Here is a 27,991-nt window from a genome sequence, read left to right on the forward strand (position 1 = left end):
ATGGGTCACAAGATCATGACACAGCACTAAGAGAAATCAGCAAGCCTCATTTGCTCTTCCGCACATAGGGGGTTATTCAGACCTAAACACGGCTGCGAATTTGCAGGCTGGGTAATTATCGATAGACTGCGCATGGGTATGGATCATCATATACATGCGCAAGGCCATCCTGAGATTAAATCCTGCAAATTTTCTAATTGCTAGCCGTACTCAAGTTGAATGACAGAAAGCCGGCATTTGTGAGTGGTAACCGGTCGTTTCCTGTCAGTGTCAGGGAAAACAGTCATGGCCAGTTATTTTAGGGGAAGTCATGTGATGTCAGCTCTGGCTCCAATCAGCCTGTTTCTATCGCAGCCACCAAGTAAGTCCTGGGCTACGCACAGACCGCATTCAATGGTGAGCTGCTGGCAAATGTATTTGCAGCTAATCGCCGATCCAGCTAATTTTCGCAAGCCATGCTAAGCAATTTGGGGGGGATTTCACTCTGGCTGAGTGGCGTATACCTGATTACAGGGCTCTGCAATTTAGCAGAGCAGTGATCAGGTCTTAATAACCCCCATAATCCAGTTAATAACCTGTAATATTGTCTGTAAGTGTTGCAGCAGTTTCATATCTTCCCGCAGTATTCCCTAAAAATAAACATTGTCGATGTTTACCTGTAAAATCATTTATTCTACAAAACTGTAGTAAGTGCGCCCTCACCTCTCCGCCATTCACGTAGTCTAATACAAAGTAGAGTTTCTCTGCCGTTTGGAAGGAATAGTGCAGTCCCACCAAAAATGGATGCTTCAAGTTTTTCAGTAAAACATTCCTCTCAGCCATGATGTGAGATTGCTGAAAATAAGATGCAAACATTTAGAATATAAAGCCTGATTCAGAGGTGGATGCAAATGCTGCCTCTACTGTGGTCACACACGCAGCAGATGTGTGAAAGTGTGCTAATGCCACAGCCAGGGCAGCCATCAGGGGGGCTGCGAGGACTCCAGTCCCTGGCTCAGACAGAAAAGGGGGCCCAGGACTGGAGTATTATTTGTCATAAACAAAGTTCACATTTCCCTTGACTCAATGTAGAGGTTGAGTCATTGCTCACCAGCAGGGCCACCAATAGGGGGGTGCTGTGGGTACAGCTGTCTCGTGCCCCTGCCTCTGGGAGGGCCTGAGCAGCTCATTTTGCCTACTGCATCCCCCTGACTGCCTCTGCTGTGCTGCGCTCAGTGCCCTGAACAAAGCAGGACCCGGAGCGCAGGCTTATTCAACCCAGGATGCCAGCTGCCAACTAAAATGCTGCACCAGCTTTTGAGCCAATCAGAGCTTGCGTACCAGCAGCCATTCAGAGCGCTGCTGCATTTTTATTGGCCTTCGGCATCCTGAGTTGAAGAAGCCTACGGTCTGGGACCTCTGGGCTACAGCTCAGTGGAAGAGGAGATGGGGGAGCAGGAGCCGGGTTACAGTAAGTCAAGCGAGGAGGGTGGGGGCCCGGAATTGAGTCCCGGGTACCAAAATTCCAGATGGCAGCCCTGTTTACCAGGCATTCCCGCTGTTGGAGAAATGGAATGAGGGACCCACCTTTTTGTCAGTCCCGGGCCACACAATTCCTGATGGCAGCCCTGGCCACAGCTGCTCTCTTGTGCACAGAGATGTCTACTGTTGGCCTCTTAACTCCACCCCTTTCATATAAAAGATGTAATAATGGTTGTAACATCGAATTTCTGAGTAACCCTATGACTAAGACATCATGGCCAGTAATACAGGCCGTTTCTTTAGCCACCCCAGTTAACAGCCACAAACAGTCACTATCTGTTACTCATTCTCTGCGTCCACCATGCACAGTGCGACTATGACTCATGCACAAATATCAGCAATGCGTCCACCTCTGAATAAGGGCCCCAATAGACTCATTACATTTATGGTAGCTACAGGTTGTCAACATGCGCCTCTACTTGAGTACCTCTTTTTTCTTCAGAATGGTTTTCTTCTGCAGAACTTTCACAGCATAGAACTTTTTGTCACTCTTACGCTTGGCCAGTAGGACCTATTGAAAATGAACCGTTTAGTTGATAGTTTGTGTGAGGTGCACTTCCTTTTGTTGTTTAATATAGCAGAATTTGCAAAGGAAGCACTTTGAGTGGGAAATCAGTGTCAGTTCCTGAGTAAATACAAATGTTAGATATAAAATGCTAAATTGTCTAGTTTAAATTTTTTAGGACAGTTGCACGCATCTCTAAAATCTCAGGTTCTAGTGCAAAATGAATATATAGCAGCCCCTCCACTTCTCACCTACATCCCCAGGAATGTCCTGCCCAGTCAGCTCCAGATTATGAGATTAGCGACAAATGCTGAGTCCTTGGCAGCAGTGTCTGGAATTTTCATAGCAGTTCACCAGAATTTACACTGCTTTAACCCGCTGCGCCATACTACACAGCTTCCCCTAAAAGCTACAGTGCAGGTCTTGCTGTACAGAGAATTACATCTTTAGTTACGTGCAGTATTACTTTATGTAATAGGTTTATGCTATAATTGAACTTTATGCAATTAAAATCTAGTTTTACTTTCCTAATCGCATATTACATAGTCTCTGTTGTTAATAATTGAAGGTAGCCGCAGGAGTTGCATTGATTATTTCCCCAGGTTTATGCATTACTTTTTTATAGGATGTTTATTTAAAATGTATTGTTCCATTTGAGATAATTCCTGCTGCTGTACAGGTTTTTCAAGAATAAGTAGAAGAATGGCTTTTCTAAGTGTTATCCACATATCGATCAGTAACAAGAACTGGATAGACACTACACTTTCTCCTCCCCATAATGCTACACACCCCTGCATGTCTCTTTTATTACTGCCCTTCACATCACGTCATGGTTAGATTTTATTTACTTTACAACCCGCACCCCCTTCCTTTATCCTTTGTGACCTTAACCTCATCTTCTACTGTCCATCCTCACAATTTATAGGGGGTCACTTATATGTAAGCACAATGTGCACATGACCAACGACCTTTGGCACTCTTACGCCCAATTTATTGGAAACAAGAACGGTATGTGTAGCATTCCTCTGAAAGGTATCCGGTTACAATTTCCCACCTATGGCTGCGCTTGGCAGTAAGTTTTATTACAACTCACCACATGGCATGTTTGCCAAAATCATGGATACCCAAGTTGTGTATTTTCAGTTCTTGTCTTTATTAAGCAAACTTTAATAATTCATATAAAACCTAAGGATAATTTTACATAGGGCATTGCGTATCAAAGCTTGCAGTGAAATTAAGTGAAGAAAGAGGCATCAAACAATCAGCTCCTATCTGCTTACTTGCCTACTCTTGTCTGCCATCAATTTCTATGTTTCTTTGGCCCTTATTCTGGTTGGTGCGGTAATGTCCGCGTGCGGTCGGTCCGCCGATGTTTTGTGTCTGCGCATGTGCAGAGGCGTATCTGCGCATGTGCGAACGGGAAGCACGTCCAAATTCCGCATGAAATGTGTACACTACGAACAGGGGGTGGAGAGGTGTGTGAAGGGCTGTTTGGGCTCATTACCATATGTTTACACCCCGCGTTTCATGGGCGTTCCCATGAAAACGCTGGGCGTACGTATGGTAATGCGGTCGTGACGCACGTGTAGGGGGCGGACATATGACATTGCCGGATGTCAGCTGCCTGCCCAGATCCCTGCTTTTGCACGGAGAAATGCCCGTGTGGTCTGAAGTTGCGGGAGCTGCCTGACCACTCGGTCCTGCATTCGATGGTCTGCGACCATCGAATGATGGGGGAGGTTCCCTGAGATGGAGGAGGTGTATTCATGAGAAATACACTTGCGGTCCGTTCGGACAGCTTCTTACCGCATTCGGACGGAGTGAGCGATCCGTACGAAAGGCGGGGTTTAGGACGCACGGTCCTGCCCGCATATTCGGCTCCGTCCGCACAGACCAGAATAAGGCCCTTTGTTTTATCTCCCGGACCCTGGAAAAGTGGTCAAGTCTCCCGCGGCCCACAACCGTCTGAGGGTTCCCAATGATGCAATTCATGCTGAATAACACTACCATTGCCCTGCCCAAACGATACAATGTCTGGTTTCCTAGCACTACATAGTGGGGAGGAAGAGCCACAATGACCCAATGGTGTCCCCATGCCCCTGCACAGCCCACCGTTGTGGCTACCATGCCTCCTATATGCCATTCAGGATGTCCGCTCCTGGGGGCAGTAAACCTGGCAAGTATGCAAGCTTTACTGGCATACTTGTCAGGTCCTTCTGAATTACTGCACAGTAAATTTTTAGAAAGCCTCTTAATATGCACTAAAAAGGTCTCCAAGGTTCTGAAAAGGACAAGTTACTTGTCTAACATCCATTTACTTTTTGAGTGCCAAGGGAAATTGTCAAAATAGGTGTCAAAATTGCCAAGCAAACCTTTTTATTAACTCTTTGAGTAACAACATTGCTGTGAGAGATCCTCAAAATATCCATTAAAAAGCCAGCGCCACTCACAGCAATGGTTCTTTTTTTGGGTGCAATATTAAACTTCAATTAATTGCAAATCAGCAGCTTCTTCAGAGAGTACGACAGGCACTACTCTCTGAGGAAACCGCCAATTTGCGTGGAGGTGAAGAAACTCATAAGAGTGTCTTTTTTGGTACCAAACACCCCTTTGCATCCGGTGATGACCAGCACGTGACATCAAGGCTGTTGGAGTGCTAACCAAGACAGGAGGCGCATAAGTACTAGATCGTCAGCTGGGTGGCCACCTGTGCACATATAACCTCATCTGGCTGAGGACAGTGACCATGACCTTGGATGACAGGAGTGGTAAATATACTATGTTGATTTACTAAACACTCATTCTGTTTGACATCCCACTGACTGTTAAAACGTTATTAACGGACAATCATCCATCCATCTCCATAAACTAACCTGTTGGGACTCATTTCATGTATTTATCAACTAATCAAATTTTGCTGTAAGGACTTGATTTCATACATTGAAGTTGTTTTTACCCTTTGTGTTTTTATTTATGTATGAATTCATTTTCCATTTTATAAGATGTACATTAAAACTTAATTTCTATTCTAGTGCAGTTTGTTTGTTTTTCTTGAACAGAATATTTCTCTATCAGTATATACCACAGACCCAATCTTGTTTATATTCATTATCGTGACACCATAGTGTTGACATTGTGTGTTTGTCGACATTTGATATGTTGACTCACAATGTCAACACTGACCTAATGTTTACCTGTTTATTATGTTGAGATTAATTATGAATGTTTTCCTAACCTTAATTTTGTAATTCAGACATTCTGGACTTAAAAGATTAAAGTGTCCATTCTGTATTTTTAAAAATGCTGTTAGCGCTGCCCCACAAGCAACTACTTTATTGCATCTATATGGTGATTTTTAGGTATGAGCGAAAAGGCACCTGTACTTGGGAGAGAGGTTCTGGCACTCACCTAAAGTTACATAAATTATAAGTTAATATAAGACTGATAGTTACTTCTATACACTGGAAAAGTTAGGGACGGCCATCATTGCGGCTGCCATTGATGACGATAATGAAAATGACAACAGATCATAGCATTCTATCTAATAAAGGACCATCAATGGTTTTACCCATCAATGGTCATCCCTTTTCTTTGACTAACTGGCCTGTGGGCCAATCAGAACCTAAGCGCTGGGCTTTACGGGTATCAGGGGTAGAGCTAAGCTCCGTGACCCGACACCCTGGGGAAGGGCGGCTTGTGGGGTGTTGGGGGGATAGGTTATGCTGTGCCATCAATGTAGGGAACCCATCTGGTTCTCTCCCATCGATTGAAAAATTATTCTACATTGACCATAAACCATCGAAGATTATGACTCATCGATTTTGATGGCCATCTCTAGGAAAAATCTTCAAATGCTTATTTTATTCCTTTCTAAATGTTCATTGATTTCTTCCTATTTCTAGAACTAGTCAATAATTAAAAAAAAGCTGTTGGTACTTTGAGCTGATTATCATTAGAAAAAAGGACCTGTGCTATAGCTGTTGCCTGCCGTTTCTCAGCTGAATTTTGAGTGTGCTTACAAGCCATCTTCTTCACACATAGGTGGTTTTCTGTTTGTTTATCGGAAATTTAAAAACCAAAACAAATCGATAACTAGGTGTAAAAGTCAGCAACAATGTTCAAAAGTAGCTTTTATGCTCCACTTCTACACACTACAGTTCTAATGAATCCAGAGAGGGCTCGTTTTGTGATTTTTAATTGGTCTTTGCAGCTTTCATGTTTTTGTTGTATGGTTAATTTGTATTAAGTTGAGAAAAAGGGCTTTCCTCTTTTTTTTATTTTTCTCTGTTTGCCAACACATTAACTCAACGATTCCTTTGGTGTTCCAATGCTTACATCTACCTCCGTAGACTTCTGTTGTGGACCTCTGACGTCAGAAGAGCTTTGTAAGATGCCCTTCGGTCAAAGTTCAATGTGTATGTTCACCCAGCAACCAAAAGCAGGCATTCTACAGAGAATTTCTAAATAGTGCAAATTACTTTTGTTCTGCTGTGAAAAGCCTCAATACAGTTTGTACAAGGTTTCCACAAATAGGTCCCAGCTTATTTTCCGTTTACTAACTTCCTATACTATACCAATAGCTGCTTTGCCTCTTTTATCTCAAATTCAGTTCAACTCTGCCTTGACACGATTCCTGCTCAGACTGCAACTATGTTACCTGTTCTATTCTCTCCTCATATTACATATGCTCTACTGAGAGAATACATGGCCATACATCTACAGATCAATTGTCAAATTGGGCTGGTTAGAACAAAATCCTGGTAATATCTGAGTGACAGTTTGGCAGTTTTCCAGCATTTCAAAGCAAATGGTCAACTGTCATTTGCTCTTCGACACCTACTTCAGAACTGATGCTGATTTTAGTTCTACCAGCTATACCCCTATTTATGCTGTATTTTATCAACACACCCTGTACGTTACCTTGTAATTTGTTTTTTTGTTTGCTATGTACGGCGCTGCAGACACTTTGTGACGCCTTATAAATAAACAAACTACTACTACTCATCCATTACCAGGGTTTTGTTCCAACCAGCCAGATCTGACAATCGATCTGTAGATGTATGGCTGGCTTTAAATCTGCCATATTGTTCCTCTGCTATCCCTTTCTGACCCCTTTCTGTTCTGCCCAGCACTATATTTATGTACATCTCATGGAAAGTACTATCATTTCTTTAGGCTGTTCAAATGTTATGCCCAAACCAACATAGGTTGGGAATTGCATCATGCTCAAGTTGTAAAATCTGGGTGGCTGCTAAATACATATGGGTTGTGTGTTTGACAAACCTTTCCAAAGCTTCCTTTTCCAATTACTTTCAGGAAGTCAAAATCCGTAGGTTTAGCACTGCAAAACATAACAAGGTAACACATTAACTTTCCTACCTGCTACATAGATCAGCTATATATAGAAAACGTACCAAGAAAACTTCTCCCTTTGCGCACATAAAAATAGCCTATTTCTAAATAATGTCCAAAGAGTATTTATTACACCCTGCAGCCGCAAATTAGTTGAAAATCAAATGCCTTATTTACCTTTTCTGCTAAAATAAGGATTTATATAGTTACCAACATATTATGCTTGATGCACTGAGTTTCAAAAAGTGATAAAGTAGAGATTCATAAACAATCAGCCAATCAGGTCCTAACTGCCATATTGTAGGCTGGGTTTGATAAATTACCTTTAGAGGCTAATTGGCTGGTAGTTTATAACTCTCCGCTTTATCACTGCTTAGTGAATCTGGCCCTTTGTGTGGTAAATAATTAAACAGGATATCATATCTCCCAACATTTCGTATTTTTAAATCGGCACAGCTGACCCGAAAAGAAGCAGACCTATCGTCCGGGTGGGAATGGTCTTAGACATGGGGGCATGGCTTAGCACGGCAACCCCTATTTTTGTTACTTTGGGGGCATGCCCAGCTCTCCCCAAAGAGCTGGGCACCCCCTGGCTCCCTCCCTGCACTGTACAGATGCCGTGTGCATGTGTACGGCATCTCCTCCACAATCATCAGCTGCTCTGGAGAGCAAAGCAGCGGTGACCTCCTGCTTTCCCCAACTCTTCCCCTATAATTGATACCCCTCTCAGACCTACAACCCGGGATTTTCGTCGACTAAAATCCCGGGTAGAGCCACTGAGACATATACGCTAGTACCGGGATTTTGGCGTATGGGGTATAATTAACATTGATGTTTAGGTACAATATTTGCAGTATACCAAAACAACCATACATGCACTTGATTTCATCTTCTAACTTGCACTGCATATAAAACCCTAGGGGGAGATTCAATTAACTGCCACTAATTGAATGAGCGTCCTGATTCAAGTAGCTTTGGGCACCCTGCATGCTAAACTGCCAAGAGTGGATTTTCCCCAACCTACCCCCTCCCCGTAGCCCATACCTCCCAACATGACCCTCTCCAGGAGGGACACATTGCTCTGCTCCTGCACTTTCCTCTTAATGTATGATTGCCATCACCTGTGTTGAAGCGCCTTTCTTATCAATTAACCTGCTCAACACACAGATGAGGGTAATCATACATTAAAATGGAAGTCCAGGAGCAGAGCATTGTGTCCCTCCTGGCATGGGTCATGTTGGTAGGTATGCCGTAGCCTCAGCATCTGCAAGGAAAAATCTGTGCTGAAATGCAGACTCTACATTTCAATGTGCAGGGAAACCCATAGATTCCAGCAGAAAAATTAAAACCTGAAGCTTAAGGTTATGCCCTATGCATAAATGATCAGACACCCCCCCCCCCCCCCTTCCCTGCAGTGTCTTCCATGCTCAGGATTAAATTATGTAACACCTGGAACTATTCCCTAGTGCCCAAATGAATATACCCCTCCTCCAGGCTATTGTTTTGTTTTTTATGTAATCCCTGCTCAGGATTTTAATATGTGGTATAGTTCAGATTGCAACATTAAATGGTCCTTCATATGTGCATCTGTAGTTTTTCAAACTACAAATGGATCCAGTTTCTTTGTTGCATGTATATACTGAGCCAAGGGGATATTGCAAAAATAGAAAACAGTTGATAACATTTCTTAAAACTGGAATAACATGTAAGACAGTAACTTCACTTATTTATAAAAAGCTGCTCTACCGTGTAACTTGCCTCTTTCTCTTAACAAGCCAGTAAAAAATCTCATTCTTCAAATATTTCAAAAAACTAGTCTTCAGAGTCACCATTGGGAGGGGGACCACTTACTTGGGGTTGGCTGATGGGCCCAGGTTTATAGTTGAGGTCATGACTGGAGAGTAGAGAGGCGTTCACCTTTTCCTCCCTTGATGTCATTCAATGAAGTGTAAAGTGAAGAGGTTAGATTCCTTTGGAGTTAAGCACAAACACTCAGGAAGAAATTACAGGAGATACAGAGTGACAGAAATGAGCACTGGGCACAACATGTTCCAATAAGTTAAAAATAAGGCAATACCCCTGTGAGAGGAGACGAGTACCATTTTTTCTTTAGATTTAGCATCTTGGTCTCATCACAGACACAGCAAATAAACACACACAGTGTACATTAGGCTGCAACCTTTAATAGCATAACAGACCTTGGCAGGACAAATAGCTGTGACCACTGGCATCGGACATTTCGACTTATTCGCACAGAAATGTGCAAATTAAGCTCACCCCCATAGTCAATATACACTAGCAATATAGATATTTTATTCAGAGCTGTTTTATTAATGCATATAAGATGCACATTAGGTGCATAAACATAGGCGTGCGCAGCACATTTTGTTAGGGGGTGCACCGTCAAAGGGGTGTGCCTAGCACCACCTATTGGTGGTGTACACAGCATTACAACGCTCATTGGGTGTGTCTAACACCGCCAATAAGGTGTGTCTACCATCATCTATGGGCACTCGCTACAATATAAAACGTCTATCAGCCATGCCATATTCTCCTGCCCATTTCAGTTTTAATCTTCTAATTACTCTGTGTAACAGTACATGCAAATAATGATTGATGGACACTTCTTTTAATGGAATACCTTTCTAAAAAGCAAAATTCTTTGGTAAAAGGTATTGCTAGCGGCAGGGAGGTGTTCATAAGAGTGGGCACTCAATGTGGGCACGCCTAAGTGCATAAATGGTGCTTGGCACGACCAAGTCACACATGACCTTGCACACAAAGAGGGGATATTTGGTGCAGTTGAAGCCACAGTAACAAAGGACTCATCTGTAGTTGCACATGCACAAAGTACACACATTGCTAGCATTGTTTTGCTTTGCAATTGTTATGTGTGCACCCATCTATTTACTGCATACCGATGCTTTTGTACAGGGCTCGATTTAAAGCCTATGAGGGCCCAGAGCAATTAACTTGTGTGCGTCCAACCAGGCAATACCTCCATTTTGAAATGTATAATATATATAAATATACAGTGGCGTAGCATAAGCCAGAGCTGCAGATACATTTTGGCCCAGAACAGGTTTAGGAATTCAGTTCCTTATGATGTCATATAAGCATAATTGCCTACCCTCCCGCATTTAGCGGGAGTCTCCCGTGTTTTCAATCCTCCTCCCGCTCCCCCGAAAATCCCTATGTTCCTCCCGTTTTTTTTTGTCCCCTTACCGAAAAAAAACAGACTGCGCATGCGCGAACGCGATGTTTCGGGGGCGGGGCCTTTATGCGCGACGTTGTGACATCATTCTGTCTGCCACCGCGGGAATCTGAGTGGCAGCAGCGTGAGCGGGAATCGCCAGGAGTAGGAGGGCGGCAGGGAGAAGACCCGAGGTGCGGCAGCGGCAGCCACTGATTGATGGGGTAGGATGAGGATGACAGCTGGGGAACCTCCGCCCTTCAGATGCACAGCAGCTCTGTGACTGCGCTCTCTGCAGGGAAGAGGAGGGGCTGATAGTCATGTATGTATAATGGATGTGTGGGGGGGTGATAGTTATGTATAATGGATGTGGGGGGGGTGATAGTCATGTCTGTATAATGGATGTGTGGGGGGGTGATAGATATGTATAATGGATGTGGGGGGGGGTGATAGTCATGTATGTATAATGGATGTGTATAATGGATATTATTGGATGCAGAAAGTTGACTGGGCATCTCTTCATTGGTCCTCCACATCATGGGTACGATTTCACGTATATGGACAGAGCCTAGAAAAACCAGTTTGAAGTAGATGTTTGGTCATTGGTTTCACTACACACAAAGGTTCATCTGATTACATTGATTTAGGTATCTGGGAGGGCAGGTATAGTGAATTGTTTCACCCCCCCATCCTCCCTTCAGCTGTTTGACGGCAATTGTAACAAGTTAAATAATACAACATTGGGGGTATAATCAGTGAGCTTTGCACAAACAGAAAACAAAAGGGAACATATCTTAAAGAATTTACCATTAATGTTTAACGTCCGACCCTGGCAGTTACATTTAAGCTAATAAGACACAAATGGCGTAATGGAATTTCGCAGAGGACGGTCGTCAAACATTAATGGCGTAGAGATGCAATTTCGTTTTCCACAGTATATACAGTGCCGGACTGAGCCGCTGAATCAGCCCTGGCATTTGTGAATGCGCACAACCTTGGTCGCGCACGTCCACACATCGGTCACGCGCGTGCACGCATCGGTCAAGCGCGTGCACGCATCGGTCACGCGCGTGCACGCATCGGTCACGCGCGTGCACGCATCGGTCACGCGCGTGCACGCATCGGTCACGCACACACATGTGCCACGCATGCGTGCGCTGCCTCTCCCAGCTTGCAGGATAGAGGGGAGTAGCGGCGTGTGATGCCCCCCTCTCTCCTGGACCTAGGCGTCACACAAAGAGAGCCGCCGGCCCCACGTGAGTCTAGCAGCTCTCTGCACCGATCGGGAGGCGGAGCCTCCACCTTGTGGCAAGAAGTCGACATACCTGGCCATCGGCCCCTCTGGCATTTGCCAGAATTGCCAGATGGCTATTCCGGCCCTGTATGTATAAATATAAATAGAGAGAGAGAGCGTTATATATTATAATTTAAGACAGTTAAAATCATAAATTCCCTCCCTACAGTATGTCTGTGTACACTACACATAAATTACAATCTACAAAACACTTTGGCCAGATGAGTGCTAGAAGTTCCATATCAGTTGCTCCTATCCATCAAGGTTATCTGAGAGCGAACACTGTTAAACAAATTAGCCCCAGTCCATATAAACATATCGTTAATTCATACTTGCCTACTTTTGAAAACTAGTTTCAGGGAGATTATAGTTGGTAATAGATTTTTGCAAAGCGCCCTATTGAGGGTGTGTGTCATGCTCCACCTAAAGGGCGTGTCTAGTTCCATATATGGAGAGATTGTGAAAAGAGATTGTGAACGTGGCACCTAGACGCGAGGGTGTGTGATGCTACATCTGACCGGAATCTTTTAAAATTAATTACATCAAAATGTAGATGAGCCCAAAAGCAGTTAGTAAGAGCTACTGTACTTGGTAAAGTGCTGGGAAATGGTACTGATGATTCAATGTAAATGTATCTATGTTTTGTTCCTTTTTCTCCAAAAATGTAACAGTTTAATGTGGGCTAGGTGAAATGAGGGAGATTGCTAGACTAATGAGGGAGAGAGGGAGATTGCTGCTATTTCAGGGAGTCTCCTGCAGAATGCAGAAGGGGAGGCAGCGATGGGTTAATTAAGTATCTATTTCATTAAGTAGAAGTTACATTTATTTTAAGGTATATGAACAGACAGTACAATTGCTGCTTGTATTTGACATCATAGAAGACAGGTGCAAAAACCATCTAAGCCAGAGGTTCCCAAACTTTTTGAAATCATGGCACCCAGAGTTTTTTTATTACACTTATAGGCCGAAAGTTTCCCATTGATAAAATAAGAAAAAAATATTTAATACAGAAAATTGTGTTTTTATCAAATTAAATGGACATGGACCACTAATCCAGGGCACCCTTGTCCCACTGATCTAAGCGTTAATATTACACAATTGTACTATTGTAATATTTATGAGTATATGCGTGATGTGTGCATAAACAGATTGTGGTCATTAACAAACCTAAAACTAATATCTGACTATGTAGCCTAATCATCATCGGGGGCTGGAGTTGCGGCTGTAGGTACTTTATAACCACAGCGACTCAGTTTAGCTCCGGTATGGGAACACCTGCTATGAAGAGCAGCTGCCCCTATGATCAGCAACACTGCTTGAGTAGTAGCAGACCTATTTGTCGGTACCCACGCTACTTTGTGCACATGCGTGACCTGAGTTCCCACATGCGCACGACTGCAGGTCACTCCCACTTTTCTGTTTTTACAAATGTTAAGCAAAACATACGAACATAGAGGGTTATTCAGACCTGTTCACACGGCTGCAAATGTGCAAGCCAGGAAATCATCAATAGACTGTACATGCATACGGCTCATAGTAGGCATGCGTGAGGCCTTAAACTCTTTATTTGCGTGAGGCCTTTTTATCGCTGGCCATACGCAAGTTGATTGACAGGTAGCTGGCATTTATGGGAGGTAACCTGGCCTTTTCTGGGAGTGTCAGAGAAAACGCAGGCATGCCCAAGGGAGGATATGTGATGTCAGCTCTGGCCCCCAACTGCCAGTTTCAATGTAGCTGCATATCATGTGCCTAGCATGTTTTATTGATTGAAAAGTAAAATTTGCTGGGTGGTTTATATCATATTAATTTAGATAAAACTAGAAATTCCATGTACAATGATCTGAAGCTGGACAGAATTTAGGAAACGGAAGTATAAAACAAGTCTGGGTAGCCCTGAGTTGTCACACAATCTGCAGTAGAACAGATACTGTTTTGTAAACATTCTAATCACTATTTCCTTTGTGCTGACCCTCATCTGTCACATCACACTACAGTGCTGCCAGTCAGCTGACTACACATTCATGAGCCATTTAACTTCATCATGATTCCTTGTCTATATTATTATCATTAAAATCTATTAATAAAGAGCCAGTATACTCTGCAGTGAGAGCGAACATAAACTAATAAAATATTGAACACTCAACTGGGACATAAGTTTCTATTTAACAGATGCCGTGATTGTAATATTTTGACACTGCCATGTTTCTCTGTGTAACAAATGGATCTAAATATGTATGTTCTAAACTCACAACTTAATATATCAGACAATGTTTTACTTATGATATATATGTTAAACAAATGTCAAATTTATTGCAAGGTGAAAGTACAATAAAAAATAATTATAAAAAAAAAAAAGTAATAAAATATTGCAGTATTACAGGGTTGCCAACCCTCCCGGAATGGCCAGGAGGGACCCCCACTTCCCCCCCCCCCACTGATTGCGGCTCCCCCCCCCCCACCCCAACCGCGGCGTTTAAATGACCTTTTCTGCCGATCTCGGGGAGGGGGCGGGGCTAAAGTGTCACCATCGCATCATTTAGCCCCGCCCCCTCCACGGAGATCGGCAAATTGAGGTACTTTCCTTCATGGGGGCAGGGCTTAATGTTGTCACATTTAAGACCCGCCCCCGAAACTCCTGCTGAAAGTCTCCTCTCTGGGCTTCTCCTGGAGAGGAGCTTTCAAAAGTCGGCAACCCTGCAGTATTAACATGTGGAAAATAATTCAGAAAGCCTTAAAATGGCCATACAGTACTTCAGACAACATCATTCCAACCTGCCAACTTGATGTTATATTGGAGTAATAATCTGACCGTGTGTCTGAGCAGATAATGTTCACTCGTTTGCTCCCACAGATTGAAAAACGTCAGTTTGACCAACTAGATGGTTAAAAAATTGCGTATAGATTTGCGAGTGGATACCGATTAGCGGTCCATTCACAATTCTCCTGCAATTGTGCAAGAAGCGGTTACTCTTTCTGTCTGGGTGGTGGCTCACTCCTTACAGTCCACTGTGAATTCTCACATTCGTGGTCATGTCTGATTTAGGCCCATAGCCAGAAAGATGGCACTGTATGTAACAAGATTCAGATGTAGACAAAAAGAATGGTTCTGGTCGAGAATGGCACATCGGTAGTAAGCATGAAGGTACTTGTGTAGTTTCACAGCGCCAGCATGGCTACTTCCGGGTTATACGCTCGCCACAAACTATAAATAAAGTAACTTAACTCCATGCCAGCATGGATAGTTCATACCCCCACTATCCATGTTGGCACGGAGTTGATTTTACATAGCGTGGCGAGCGCAGCAAGCCACCGAGCCCGCAGCGTGGGCGAGTGAAGCGAGCCCCGCAAGGGGACTCAGACGCACAGTGCCATGCTGGCGCCGTGAAACTACACAAGTACCAGCATGAAAAGTATTGCTGTCTTGTCAAATGAAATAGATTTCATATGTAACAAGTTAAAAAGATTGAATTAAAGGTACTAATAGATAAAACAGATGTTTTAGAAATGAGCCCTTTACTTTAACTCAGGGCTGAAACTAGGATTTTTTTGCATGCATGGGTAACACTTCCAACACAAGGAGATGTGATACCCCCTAATTGTGGCCCTGCTCCAACTGATATCAGTGCTGCAAGTTTTACCTATTGTGACCCATTGTGAGCAAGAAAAATGTCCATTTCTAATGACATACATATGAATTTGTTGGGATTTCCTGGGATCAGTGTAAATGGGGCTGTCTTGGGTCGATCCCAGGTCTAAGTGCAGTACAAAAGGGGACATTCTTGGATTGCATCTTGGAACACATTCCCGGGTGTGACCTGGCTCTGTCAGTGTGAAAGGGGTATTACCCTATATGACACATCAATATTACTTTATGAAGTCCTCAACCGTGGGCCCTCAAGGAATCATTATAACATTTTACAGCCTTCAATTGCATTGGTGATTTTATTTTAGACATTACATAGGCATACTCCCCATATCTAAAGCTGGGTACACATGGATAGATTTGAAGCCCGATGTGGGCGTTCCCGATCGATGGGAACGACCAATCGTTCAAATCGTTCCGTGCATCGTTAACGATGCGCGTACCCGTGAATCGTTAACGATGGTCTATGATCTTTCCTGCATGCAGGAAAATCATAGACAAATCTTTTGTCAAGTGTATCCAATCGTTCCGTGTGTACGCACGATGAACGATTTGATACACTCGTTAACAATGTCGGAACACTTCCGACATCGTTCCGTGTGTACCCACCTTAACATGTTATGATGTATGCACCACTTTAATTGCAAAGCTTAATAAAAACCCACAGCAGTGGCCCCATCACCTAATATAGACTTCAATATTGGAAATAATATAAAACAATAGACCATAACACAGCAATTTATTATGCTATGACTGATTACAGCCCACCAGCTAGAAGATATCATTAAGCAACCAGCATATGGCCAGCCAAAGTGTCTGTAATCGCATTAGCACAATACCCTGAAACACAAGACATGTTTTAAGTCTTGATGCCCACAAGGATTTTGACTTGGCCCTGTGACATCACTTTTTCACATTTTGGATCCGAGGACATTTTAGTCAGATTTAAATAACTTGGTGTGCTAATTCTGTTTTGGCCAGCTATGTCCACTCTGATGAATGGGTTTAAGGGTGAACTACTTCCAATGGTGCGCAGGACCTGCCAAGTCTGTCCATTATTAACTTTTGTTTAATATTTCTCTAGACCCAATAGTTGGAATCTTACGTAATTGGACATCCTTCAAGGGCATCCAGACTGGAAGAGAGAACTTTAGCTCTTAGCTTTTCAGACAATGTCCTCTTAGACATAGCCAGCCTGTAATAGTTTTCCCATATCCTCTGCAAAAAAATTATTTGTATAATTCCCTAAAAGGTTTCATAATTAAAACATACAAGGCCACATCAATGCGACTACGTATTGATTGTGCCTGTGATAATCTAGGATAAGCCCCTACCAGCACAATGTTTTAAAGTAGCCTCTAGTACAGGCATGTTCAAACTATGGCCCTCCAGCTATTGTGAAACTACAAGTCCCATCATGCCTTGCCACAGTTTTGCTATTAGGGAATGCTAAAACTTTGGCAGGGCATGATGGGACTTGTAGTTTCACAACAGCTGGAATGCTATAGTTTGGACATGCCTGCTCTAGTACTTCCAACTGCCCAAATATTCATCTGAATTATGTACAGTAGCTTTAATATCATAGTCGTTAGGGTGGCCAATCCTGGGATCAGCGGGATCCCGGGATTTGGCCTAAAAAAGTCCCGGATTTCAATCCCGGGATTGGAGTATCCAATCCCGGGATTTCGGGATTAGACTGCGCATGTGCAGTCTAATGCCGGGCTCAGACGCTGCCCGGCTGTTCCTGAATCCCGACCCCGGCGTGCGTCCTGCGTAGCATGACAGTAGAGGTCACGCTGCGCAGGCCACACCGTCACCACTCGCCGCCCACTCTTCTACTCCGCCCGCCCGCCTGCCTCTTCTCCTCCTCTCCTCTGTCCACCCGCCCGCCTCTGCCTGCTGTCTGCTGAGGAGGTGCACTTGCCGGGAGGCACCGTGCACCTCCAAACCCACTCCCGGCCGCCCACCCACTCGCTAATGTAAGTAAATGTGCGGGTCAGCCGGTGTGGGGTTGTCTATGGGAGTTATAGGGATGCCGATCCCAGGATTGAAAAAATGCCCCGGGATTGGCATCCCTAATAGTAGTTATGAACATTTATTAAAGGGGAATTAGAGGAGTGGGACCATATCTCTCAATTTGGTCATGCCAAAATGCCCTGAATAATATTCTTTTGTAAATGAATGCGTACGACCATAAGGAGAGCTGACTGATCAGACGTGCAGCATGTCTGATCTGACGGCTGATCGCACGACCTGTCGCACAACTCTTCGAGATTGTGTGTCCCGGGCCAAAGTCATTCTGATGACTTTATATAAGTTTATATAAGTTTCTCTCAGTTTAGAGCCATAGTGCAATCAAGCAGAAGCAACATTTATCACTGCCTATGGGAAAATCCACTCATTAAGTAACTTTGGCATCTAGTTAGGTGACCTTGTTAATTATGAGCCATTCACCTTTTTGTGGGCTGTGTGAGGTGCGTTCCTGCATAAAATCAACATTTAACCAGAGATGTAAGAAACCAATTCTAGCAGCTGCAACGTTGCTTTATAGTTGATCCTTCATGTTTTTGTTAATGTCGATATATTCCTGCATGGCCAACTCTCACCGCATTTTATTTCATGTGGAAGTTAAGGTTGTTTTAAGCATTTACATTTAATATTATTGCTGTTTTAGGAACAATCTACCAATATTTATAACAGTGGCTGCGTGGTAAGTGTGCACATTTAGTATTGTAGAGTTAACGGATTTTAGAGGCGGACGCGGTTCACACCATGACGGCATATTTGGATGCAAATGCTATGCAAAAGTGCTAATATCTTAGGCGATTGAGTAAATAGACACCTCCTGCCTGTAGCATAGGCCCTCATTTAGATTGTAAAGGATCTGTGGCGCATGCAGTGAAGAATTGATATCTGGTAGTTTGTAAATGCGCCAGACCTGCTTTGTGCATGTGCTCTACCCAGGATGACCCCTCCTACTGCATTACCGGAACTACGTTATCACTGCTGCTGCTGCTTCTTTGTAGGCAGCAGTTATAGCAACTCTAACCACATCTGAGGTCTACATGCATTGGGTTGACCACTGAAGGTCAACAGGCTTGAAATGTTGACATAGCTAAGGTCGACAGGATCAAAAGGTCAACTCAAGCATTAGGTCGACAATGGGACAGTTTCTCACTCTATTTTCTTTTTGAGCGACATGTGCTGACAGATGGTATTTCATGGCCACCATCCACTAGGGCGTGGAGGGAGAATAGAATAGGTCGACACATGCAAAAGGTCAACACAAGCATTAGGTCGACAATGGGAAGGTCAACATTCAAAAGGTTGACATGAGCTTGTCACTTTTTTTTACATAGTCAACATGGACAAGCAAGTAGCGTCCATGTCGACTATGTAAAAAAAAAAAGTGACAAACTCATGTCAACCGTTTGAATGTCGACCTTCCCATTGTCGACCTAATGCTTGTGTTGACTTTTGCATGTGTCGACCTAAGCTCTGTCAACCTTCAGTAGTCAACCCAGTGTACGTCGACCTTAATTTGGTCGACCCATACCCACCTGAATAAGGGACAATGTGCAAGAACATCTGACATATAAGAAACCCTCAGGTTTATAAATGATGCTGCAATTTAGGAGGGACAATCATTTTATCCACTGATCTGTAATACCAATAGTTTGATTCGGCTGAAACCCGGGGCGTGGTGTCCTGGGGGGGGGATGCAGCTGGAACCCTTAATCAGGCCCTGTGCAATGCTAATCAATAACCATCAGAGATGCACATAAACCATCGGCTTTGCACATGTCTCTGCATCAGGCCCAATGTCATAACGAAATCCACAAAAGTTTTAATTAATCAATAAGTCTGGTTTCATTGACCTTATTTTTGGTTCATTTTCTTGAATCTTGGTTGTGTTTATGTGTAACCTGCAGGAGGTAGCATCATATTACACATACGAGCAGTATATTGTACAGCATATTATGGAACTTGTCTATGGGGAAATACAGGAATTACTCTTCAAGAAGCTAAAGGAGACATTTGTGCCAACTGTATATATAGGTCAATGTGCAAAAGTAAGGGAGTTGCAGGAACCAGCTTAATTCTGGTGATTTAGAAAGTAGGGTACTCTTTACCTAGAAGGGCGCCAACGATCAAAATCGTGGTCATCGCGGGTAAAAATCGCGGTGATCGCGGGCATCGCGGGTAAAATTGGATGGTCGCGATGCCCGCGATCACCGCGATTTTCCCATAGGGAACAATGTTAAAAAGGCTGATTGACCGCGATTTCACTGTTAAATGGCTCAATTGACCCGATTTGGCCATATTAACCCTGAATTAGGCCCAATTAACCCTTAAATGTCCCCCCCAATTTTTGACGCCACCCCACGATCCACGCCAACCCGAAGCGTGGCGAGCGCAGCGAGCCCGCGAGGGGCGGCGGTACGCGTCCTCCGACCTTTTCATGCCCTACTATCCACGTCGGCGTGGTGTGAGAATAGAATAGTGTGGCGAGCGCAGCGAGCCACCGAGCCCGAAGCGTGGCGAGCGCAGCGAGCCCCGCGAGGGGACGCGGATACCTTCACAGGTAGACGCGTCCCCTCGCGGGCTTCACAGGTGTCCGGGTCGCCACGGACACCTGTGAAGCCCGCGAGGGGACGCGTATAACTGTGAAGGTATCCGCGTCCCCTCGCGGGGCTCGCTGCGCTCGCCACGCTTCGGGCTCGGTGGCTCGCTGCGCTCGCCACACTATTATATTCTCACACCACGCCGACGTGGATAGTAGGGCATGAAAAGGTCGGAGGACACGTACCGCCGCCCCTCGCGGGCTCGATGCGCTCGCCACGCTTCGGGTTGGCGTGGATCGTGGGGTGGCGTTAAAAATTTGGGGGGACATTTAAGGGTTAATGGGCTCTGTGGCCCATTTAACATTGATTCCTATGGCCAAATCGGGTGGATTGAGGCATTTAACACTAAAATCGGGTCCATCGCGGCTTTTAACATTGCTTCCTATGGGAAATCGGGAGCATCGCGTCGCGGGCATCGCGGGTACGTTTATGGCCGGCCGCGACGCGACCGACACGATTTTCATGTTTTACATTGGTTTCAATGGGAAATCGCGGGCATCGCGTCGGTCGCGTCGCGGCCATACATAAATGTACCCGCGATGCCCGCGACGGGCGCCGTACTAGGTAAAGAGTACCGAAAGTAGATTTAAAACAGCAATAATTAAGGCAAAACCAGGTTAACTTTTTAATGCTGCTAAAATTATTGCTACTTTAAATATATGGATTCAATCTGCAAATCTGTTTTGTATGGGCCATACTCAGATAACCTGTTTCCTGTGCATGGGTTACAGAGTTCACATTTTGTTATATATCATATCTAAGTATTTTCTTCTATACTCCCTAAAACACCCCTAGGGGACTAATTCAGACTTGAGCGCAAAGTCCATTTTTTTCTCAAATGGAAAAAAAACCATGTTGCACTGCAGAAAGTAACATGTGCTCTGTACACACGGGGCGACCCTGCACTTTTGCCGAATGACGTGCTGCTCAACACACATTGTGGATGTCCTGCGATGCACCCGCTGTCCTCAGCGCTGTCTTTCCCATTGGGCTTAATGGGCAGTTGCCCAGGGGCTCAAGGATTCTAGGGGTCCACCCCAATGGGGAAGACAGCACTGCCCTGAGTAGCTGCTGCGGCGGGTGGCGGGCAGTGGCGGCTGGAAGCTAGTAGCGCTATTTGCCGGGTGGCAGGAAACGCTGCTGAATTCCAGACAATCTTTTTAACATCAGCAGTGCTTCCCACCTGGCAAATAGCACAGCACTACAAGCTCCCCGCCGCAGCTGCATGGGCCCCGTTGCAGAGAACCCGCTGCACATAGGTATGTGGGGAGGGCTAATGTTCTGCTCAGGGGCCCCTGCCAATGATGGTCCTGGCTGTGCTTTGTGCTGAGCAGGGCTTTGCCTATTTTTAATAGGCAAAGAGCCACGATCTAGGGAAATCGCCCCGTGTGTATGCCTCTTTAGACTTGGGTGAGTTGCATTCAGGACAGGGCGGGACGGGGCGGGAGGAGCTCCCACATTTCAGGAGTCTCCCAGCCATTCTGGGAGGATAGGTTAGTATGCCTTACATTTTCCCCTGTTGCTGTACATAGTTCCATCTTGAAGAAACATTGGGCCTAATTCCGAGGTGCACGCAATATCAAAGTTGGACATGGTGGAGCAATTTTTTGCTATTACACATGTACCAAAGTCACACAGCGCATGCACAGAGGATTTATTCACAAAGTGAGTGACAAGAAATCAGTGTGGGAGTTAACAAGGTGCTATAAAAACACAGACGTGACAGGACCGTTTTATCATTTATCTAGCACCTTCCAGAGGATAAAAGCTGGAATCTCTTCTAAAAATTCACACACTATAATAAATTTACCCCCTAGTCTGAGATAGCACAGATTTGCTCAGAGGGTCGATGGTGCTGCGATGTGCGACCGATGTTTTCAGTTAAGAACATGATTGGTGTGCACAATACGATGACCTGAGACATTAAAATATTTTCTCACTCACAGCAACGCCTGCAACTCAGGGTTGCCGACATTTTAAATCTCCTGGGTAACAGGAGGGGAGCGGCGTCCCCCAGAAACCGGGAGGGTTGCACACCTTTCCGGGAGGCCGGGAGGGGGACCCGATTTTCGGGACTCTCCCGGCCATTCCGGGAGGGTAGGCAACCCTGCTGCAACTGCGTGTTATTGTAACAGATCGCTCATATAGCCCAGACAGATAAAGCATCACTCAGCACGCTCAGCAAATCTCCCGGTGTGTTGGCCCCTTAAGGGTTAAATGATTTAAGCCTTAACAAGTGATAAAGTGGAGAGTGATGAATAGTGATAAAGAACCAGCCAATCAGCTCATATCGGCCAGAGCTGATTGGCTGGTCCTTTATCTCTTTTCATCACTCTCTACTTTATCACTTGTTAAGACTTAAGGGGTGTACACATGGAGTGATCCTTCTAAGCAATTTTGACTACATAGTCATAATTAGAGATGAGCGGGTTCGGATCCTAGAGATCCGAACCCACCAGAACTTACCTTATCCGAGGACGGATCCGAGGAGTTCGCCGGGTCCCGCCATTTTCAGGAGTCCAAATCGAGGCCAAGACGTCATCATCCTGCGTCGGATTCGGATCTCTATAAAAGGTCCGGCTCCGGCGTCATCTTCATTCGGCATGTAGAAGTCAGACAGCACGGATGTGTCCGTGCTGTCTGTGCGCACAGGTGGTAAGGCAAAACTCTAAGATTGTCTGTACTAAGTCACTATCTATTAAACAGATACTGCCTATCCTTGTATCTCATGAAAGTCCAGGTTAATTGCTAGAGATCACTTGAAACAAAGGGCAGAAAATCGAGGAACTCCAGCTTCTCCTTACTGCACGGGTGAAGGGTTAATGACGTTTTAAAACCAAGAATTGGCAGAAAAATTGCAGCCATCTATTTTAAATGTACTTTTAACGTGAGTCATGTGTCATAAATATCTGTAACGGCTGAGTATTTTTCAGGAAAATAACCTGCTTTTAATCTTTCACTTTGCTTTTTAACACTTGAGAGAATTAACGTGAGCTAAATACTAAACAGGAACAATTAGCTTAATTTGCTGCCAAATGTCTATGCGAGTAACACCCATCTAGACTGGAGCACAACAGTGTCTTCAACATGATCAATTAGGCAATGCTAATAACACACTGTATGAAACAGAGGAGAGATAAATAATTCAACTTTGGTAATAATAGCAGCTAAGAGATATTGTTTTAAATTTTTAATTGAAATAAAAAAAGGTTTTTTTTTTTTTTAAATCTGCAAGGGGTGTTAACTTAAGTGTGCCATATCAGTCCAGCTGCTTTGCCCAGTGTCCTGTATCAATCCAGGGGTGCCCACATGTGTGCTGTATTTGTCCAGGGGTGGCCACATGTGTGCTGTATCAGTCCAGGGGTGCCCGCATGTGTGCCATATAATTCCATGGGTGCCCCCATGTGCCCTGTATCAGTCCTGGGGTGCCCGCATGTGTGCCGTATAATTCCAGGGGTGTCCCATATCAGACCAGGGGAGCTGCCCTTTTTTTTAATGAAAATAAAATTAAGGTGTTTTTTTTTTTTTACTGCAAGGGCTGTTAAATGCGCTGTAGTCCAGGGGTGAGCCAAGAGTTCTGTATAATTCATGGGGTGTTGCTAAGTAAGGTGTGCTGCTCTTTTTTATAATTAAAAGAATACACATTTTTATTTTTACTGCAGGAATTTGTCTGCCGTATAATTCCATGCCTGCCGCCATGTGTGCCGTAACAGTCCAGGGGTGCCGCCATCTGTGCCGTATAATTCCATGTGTGCTGTATCAGGTCAGGGGTGCCACCATCTGTGCCGTATAATTCCTGGGGTAAGCCAAGTCTGCCGTATAATTCATGGGGTGCTGCCAAGTGTGCTGTATTAGTCCAGGGGTGATGCTAAGCGTGCCATATCAGTCCAGGGGTGATGCTAAATGTGCCGTATCAGTCCAGGAGTGATGCTACCTGTGCCATATCAGTCCAGGGGTGATGCTAGGTGTGCCATATCAGACTTGGGGGGATGCTAAGTGTGCCATATCAGTCCAGGGGTGATGCTAAATGTGCCGTATCAGTCCAGGGGTGATGCTACCTGTGCCATATCAGTCCAGGGGTAATTCTAGGTGTGCAGTATCAGCCTAGAGGGTATGCTAAGTGTGCCATATCAGTCTAGTGTTTGTGCCGCACACTTGTGTGGCTTATCATAGATATCCAGCTACCTCGGTGCAACCTTTTGCCCTAAAAACAATATTGTAAGGTGTGAGCTGTTCAGAATAGACTGTAAATGAGTGGAAATTAGTGTTATTGAGGTTAATATAGCGTAGGAGCAAAAAAAAAATACAAATTCTGCGATTTTAGCAGTTTTTATGCTTTTTTAACAAAAAAATCAGAACCCAAAACCCAAGAAATCCAAACACAAAACACTTAGGAGGTGTTTTGGCAAAACCCATTAGAACCCAAAACCTCAAGGTAATCAGAACCCAAAACCCAAAACCCAAAACCCGAAAAGTGGCCGGTGCACATCTCTAGTCAAAATTGCTTAGAAGGTTAGTAAAGATCTCTGTCAAGGTTAGACAAATCGCCCTATAAAATCGCTAAGTAAAAAAGAGTTGCCTGGCAAGAATATTTTGACTAGATCGCTGGCCGTCTAGTCAAAATCGCTGCTATTCACTGGTGAGGGCGATCTGCAATGAATGCCAAGCAAGTATGTTAATTCTAGTATAGTCAAAATTGCTTAGTCAAAATCGCTGGTGCATTTAGTCAAATTGCTTAGTCAAAATGCTTAGTTAAATTCGCTCACTAGCAAAAATCGCTCAGTGTGTACACCCCTTTAATACATTTGGCCCTAAAAGTGAACGATGCATTTAACATGTAAAATCCGATAAAATACAGAAACAAATACAAAAACAAAAAGTACAAATTAATTTCCTTTACCTACAAACAAGTCTTCCCATTTAAAAATCAATTGGGAATATTCTTAACTGTAAAAATAAGTTACAGTTACTGTAAAGCAAATATATGGTATAGCAGCCACACTACAGAATTAAATACAGTGGGAGGGGCTCAGATCCAATTAGCTGATAAGAAGCAACTACTGTCGTTCGCTCATCGCCTCCGCACAAATGCATATGTGTCTGTGTCCAGGTCTGCCTTGGTCGCATTTACATCAATAGGTCTTTGCTCAGCCCCCCAACAAACACACACACACACACACACACACACACATGTTACACGTTTCTAAGCACCGGGATACAGCTAAATATGCATATGCATGGAAGTGCATCCAAGGTACAAATATGTATGCTTTACACAAAAATGACATGCTTGCGTCTAATGCTATATAAGCCCTTTTATGTGCATTACTTGTAACACAAACAACAGGTACCGTCTTTGTAATTAGAAGGCTGCTCACATTATTGTCTTTACAATAATAACTTACATGCAGCTGTAATGAACAGAAGAATTATATACCTGTAATACATCATGGTAAAATATGAGCTACCCCAACACTTTAACAGAAAAACTTTAACACTGTTTTTCCCAAAAAAATTACTTCTTACAGCTGCATGAACATTCCTACCTGAAAGGCTCTGGGACCAGTAGTTGTCCTACTCTCCCTGGCGACTCAAGCTCCCAATTACCTAGAACTAATAACAAGACTTGTTTTTGAGCTAGAGGAGGTGGGGAGAAAGTAGCAGGGGGAGGAGGCAAAGCAAGAGGTTGGTGTGGTGGAAAGGGAGGTGGTGGGCAGTGTGAAGGTCGAATATATTTCTCTCAAGGAGCAGCTATAGTTGGTCTAGTTAATGAATAACCTCTCAGTATTTGGGCATTTTGCTACTGGAAAGTAGAACTACACAGAAATAACTACTCTCATAAATATACTGTTACATTGTCCTAGGTGTCCTGTGTATGGCATGAGGAACACAGTAGCATGAGAGATAAGGATAAAAACCAGTAATGCTTCATGCAGAACAAGAGTACCCAGAAACATGAGGAGACAAAACATACCTGACAATGGACAGGTCATTAGAAAAAAAAGAGGGAAAGCAGAGAAACATGAGTCATTACAACAGAATTGAAACTTTCACAAGTTTAATAATAATCCCATTTTGTTATGTTTCAAACACTTTCTTATTGAGTAGGACAGGTGACTTATTTCCCATACGAAACATACATTAAAAAGAGTCATAGAGCTCCATCTAGTGACTCAGATTGGTCACTACTAGTGAGTTATGTTCATAGTGCATGGTAGCTAACTGCCCAGTTAGTACTGGTGACTATTATGTTACAGCATTGCAGTAATGAAGCTTTGAGTAAACTAGACAACAGCACATTTTAATGGGATATTTATCATTCAATTTCTCACTACAATGTAATCCTGCTGTACCGGGGACAATCAGTGCACGGCAAAGCATCGGTAATGGTTATGAAGAGTTCTGGTGACATTGAAAAAGCCAACGGATTTTAGATTCAGAAGAGTCCGTCAGTCTTCAGAGTCTTCTGTGTTCTTGAACATAAGAATTGAGTTGTAAATTTTCACTGCTGGTCCCAATTTAATGCATAAGATCTTTACAATGTCTGTCTGCGTGAGGAGCAGGAGTGCTTGTCCATCTATCATCTGCAGGGACAAACAGAACAGGGTTTGGTGTTTATATGACTAAAGAATAGGGTTAGCATTACAATAATCCTATAAAATGAAGAGATTAATATGTAAGCACCCAGTACATTCCTACATATGATTGCGTGAATAACTGTTCACATCTCCCACAGAGCCTGCTGCCGATGTTTACGCAGACAACCGATTTCTAGCTAATGTGTGTATGTGAACAACCCAAATATTTTGCACTGCAGATGAGTCCCGATGGTACACCTAATTAGACGCAAAGTCGATTCAGCCGCATACTAAGAAATCTTAAGGCAACTATAGGGTGCCTAGAGCATCAGCATTTTTTTCCTAGCAGTGCTCGGATAAAAGTTTTTAATGACAAATATGGGGGGAAATGTTACATGAAGTAAACGGTGTCTATCTGTCATCCTTATGGTTAGTGGCAGTGCACAGTTGTGTTTCTAATTGTCCATGTTTAATGATTGGCAGCCACTAGCACTTGTTTTGCCTATCACTTTGACCATAAATAATTTGATTAGGTCCTGGACCACCAACATAAGGCACCCCTGCAAGAACCTTGCTGCACCCCAGGGTGCCTAGGTGCAGTGTTTGAACCACTTGTATTGGGTATTACTGGGGGTGGCTAGTCATGCATACACAAATAGGTTGCTAGGGGAGAGACATAGTTGTGTCGCATAAAGTGCTTCCATACAGAGCCACCAAAAGCAAACTCAGAAGGAGAAACTGCACTTACAATAAAGCTGGTGTGTGTGTGTGTGTGTGTGTGTGTGCGTGTGCGTGCGTGTGTGTGTGTGTGGGGGGGGGGGGGCGGGGGTGTCAAGTTAGAAACAGAAAGAACAATTAGAAAAGTAGAAGGATAGCCATAACATCAGTGTAACATCATGGAGTCCAGGAGAGTGTAGGGTTGTATGGTGTAGAGGAAGAAGGTGGTCTTCTATGTCAAAAGCAGCTGTCTTTGACCTTAGATTTGTTGGTGAGAATGTCATTAATAACCTTGGTTATAAAGGGCAGTTTCCATTAAATGAAAGGAGTGAAAGTAAGATTAAACTGTTCCCCCAGGTCCACAAGTTATTTCAACACTTTGGAGGCACAGGGAAGAAAAGAGAGAGAGAGAGAGAGAGAGAGAGAGAGAGAGAGAGAGAGAGAGAGAGAGAGAGAGAGAGAGAGAGAGAGAGAGAGAGAGAGAGAGAGAGAGAGAGAGAGAGAGAGAGAGAGAGAGAGAGAGAGAGAGAGAGAGAGAGAGAGAGAGAGAGAGAGAGAGGGCA

At 44.0% G+C, this 27,991-nt stretch overlaps 2 protein-coding genes across 6 annotated transcripts in view; both read right to left on the reverse strand.

Moving 5' to 3' along the window:
* Positions 1-26,058, reverse strand: part of SGK2 (serum/glucocorticoid regulated kinase 2) — a 43,698-nt gene extending 17,640 nt beyond the window's left edge. The window contains exons 1-5 of one of the 2 annotated variants that reach the window (XM_083147748.1): positions 25,680-26,058; positions 9,230-9,305; positions 7,310-7,367; positions 1,949-2,032; positions 703-834 (exon numbers count right to left, since the gene is read on the reverse strand). In XM_083147748.1, coding sequence (XP_083003874.1) covers positions 703-834; positions 1,949-2,032; positions 7,310-7,367; positions 9,230-9,270 — 315 coding nt within the window. In that variant the 5' untranslated portion in view covers positions 9,271-9,305; positions 25,680-26,058. Of the gene's footprint in view, positions 1-702; positions 835-1,948; positions 2,033-7,309; positions 7,368-9,229; positions 9,349-25,679 lie in introns of both variants that reach the window. The other variant, XM_083147747.1, reaches the window with a different exon arrangement.
* Positions 26,059-26,174: 116 nt separating this feature from the next.
* L3MBTL1 (L3MBTL histone methyl-lysine binding protein 1) overlaps positions 26,175-27,991 on the reverse strand; it is a 51,480-nt gene continuing 49,663 nt past the window's right edge. For all 4 annotated transcript variants that reach the window (XM_083147745.1, XM_083147744.1, XM_083147742.1 and 1 more), the window contains exon 22: positions 26,175-26,717. In XM_083147745.1, the coding sequence (XP_083003871.1) occupies positions 26,583-26,717 (135 nt within the window). In that variant the 3' untranslated portion in view covers positions 26,175-26,582. The remainder of the gene's footprint in view (positions 26,718-27,991) is intronic.

Source organism: Crinia signifera, chromosome 6, assembly GCF_055691185.1.
Source record: "Crinia signifera chromosome 6, ASM5569118v1, whole genome shotgun sequence".
In the NCBI taxonomy this organism is placed as follows: domain Eukaryota; kingdom Metazoa; phylum Chordata; class Amphibia; order Anura; family Myobatrachidae; genus Crinia; species Crinia signifera.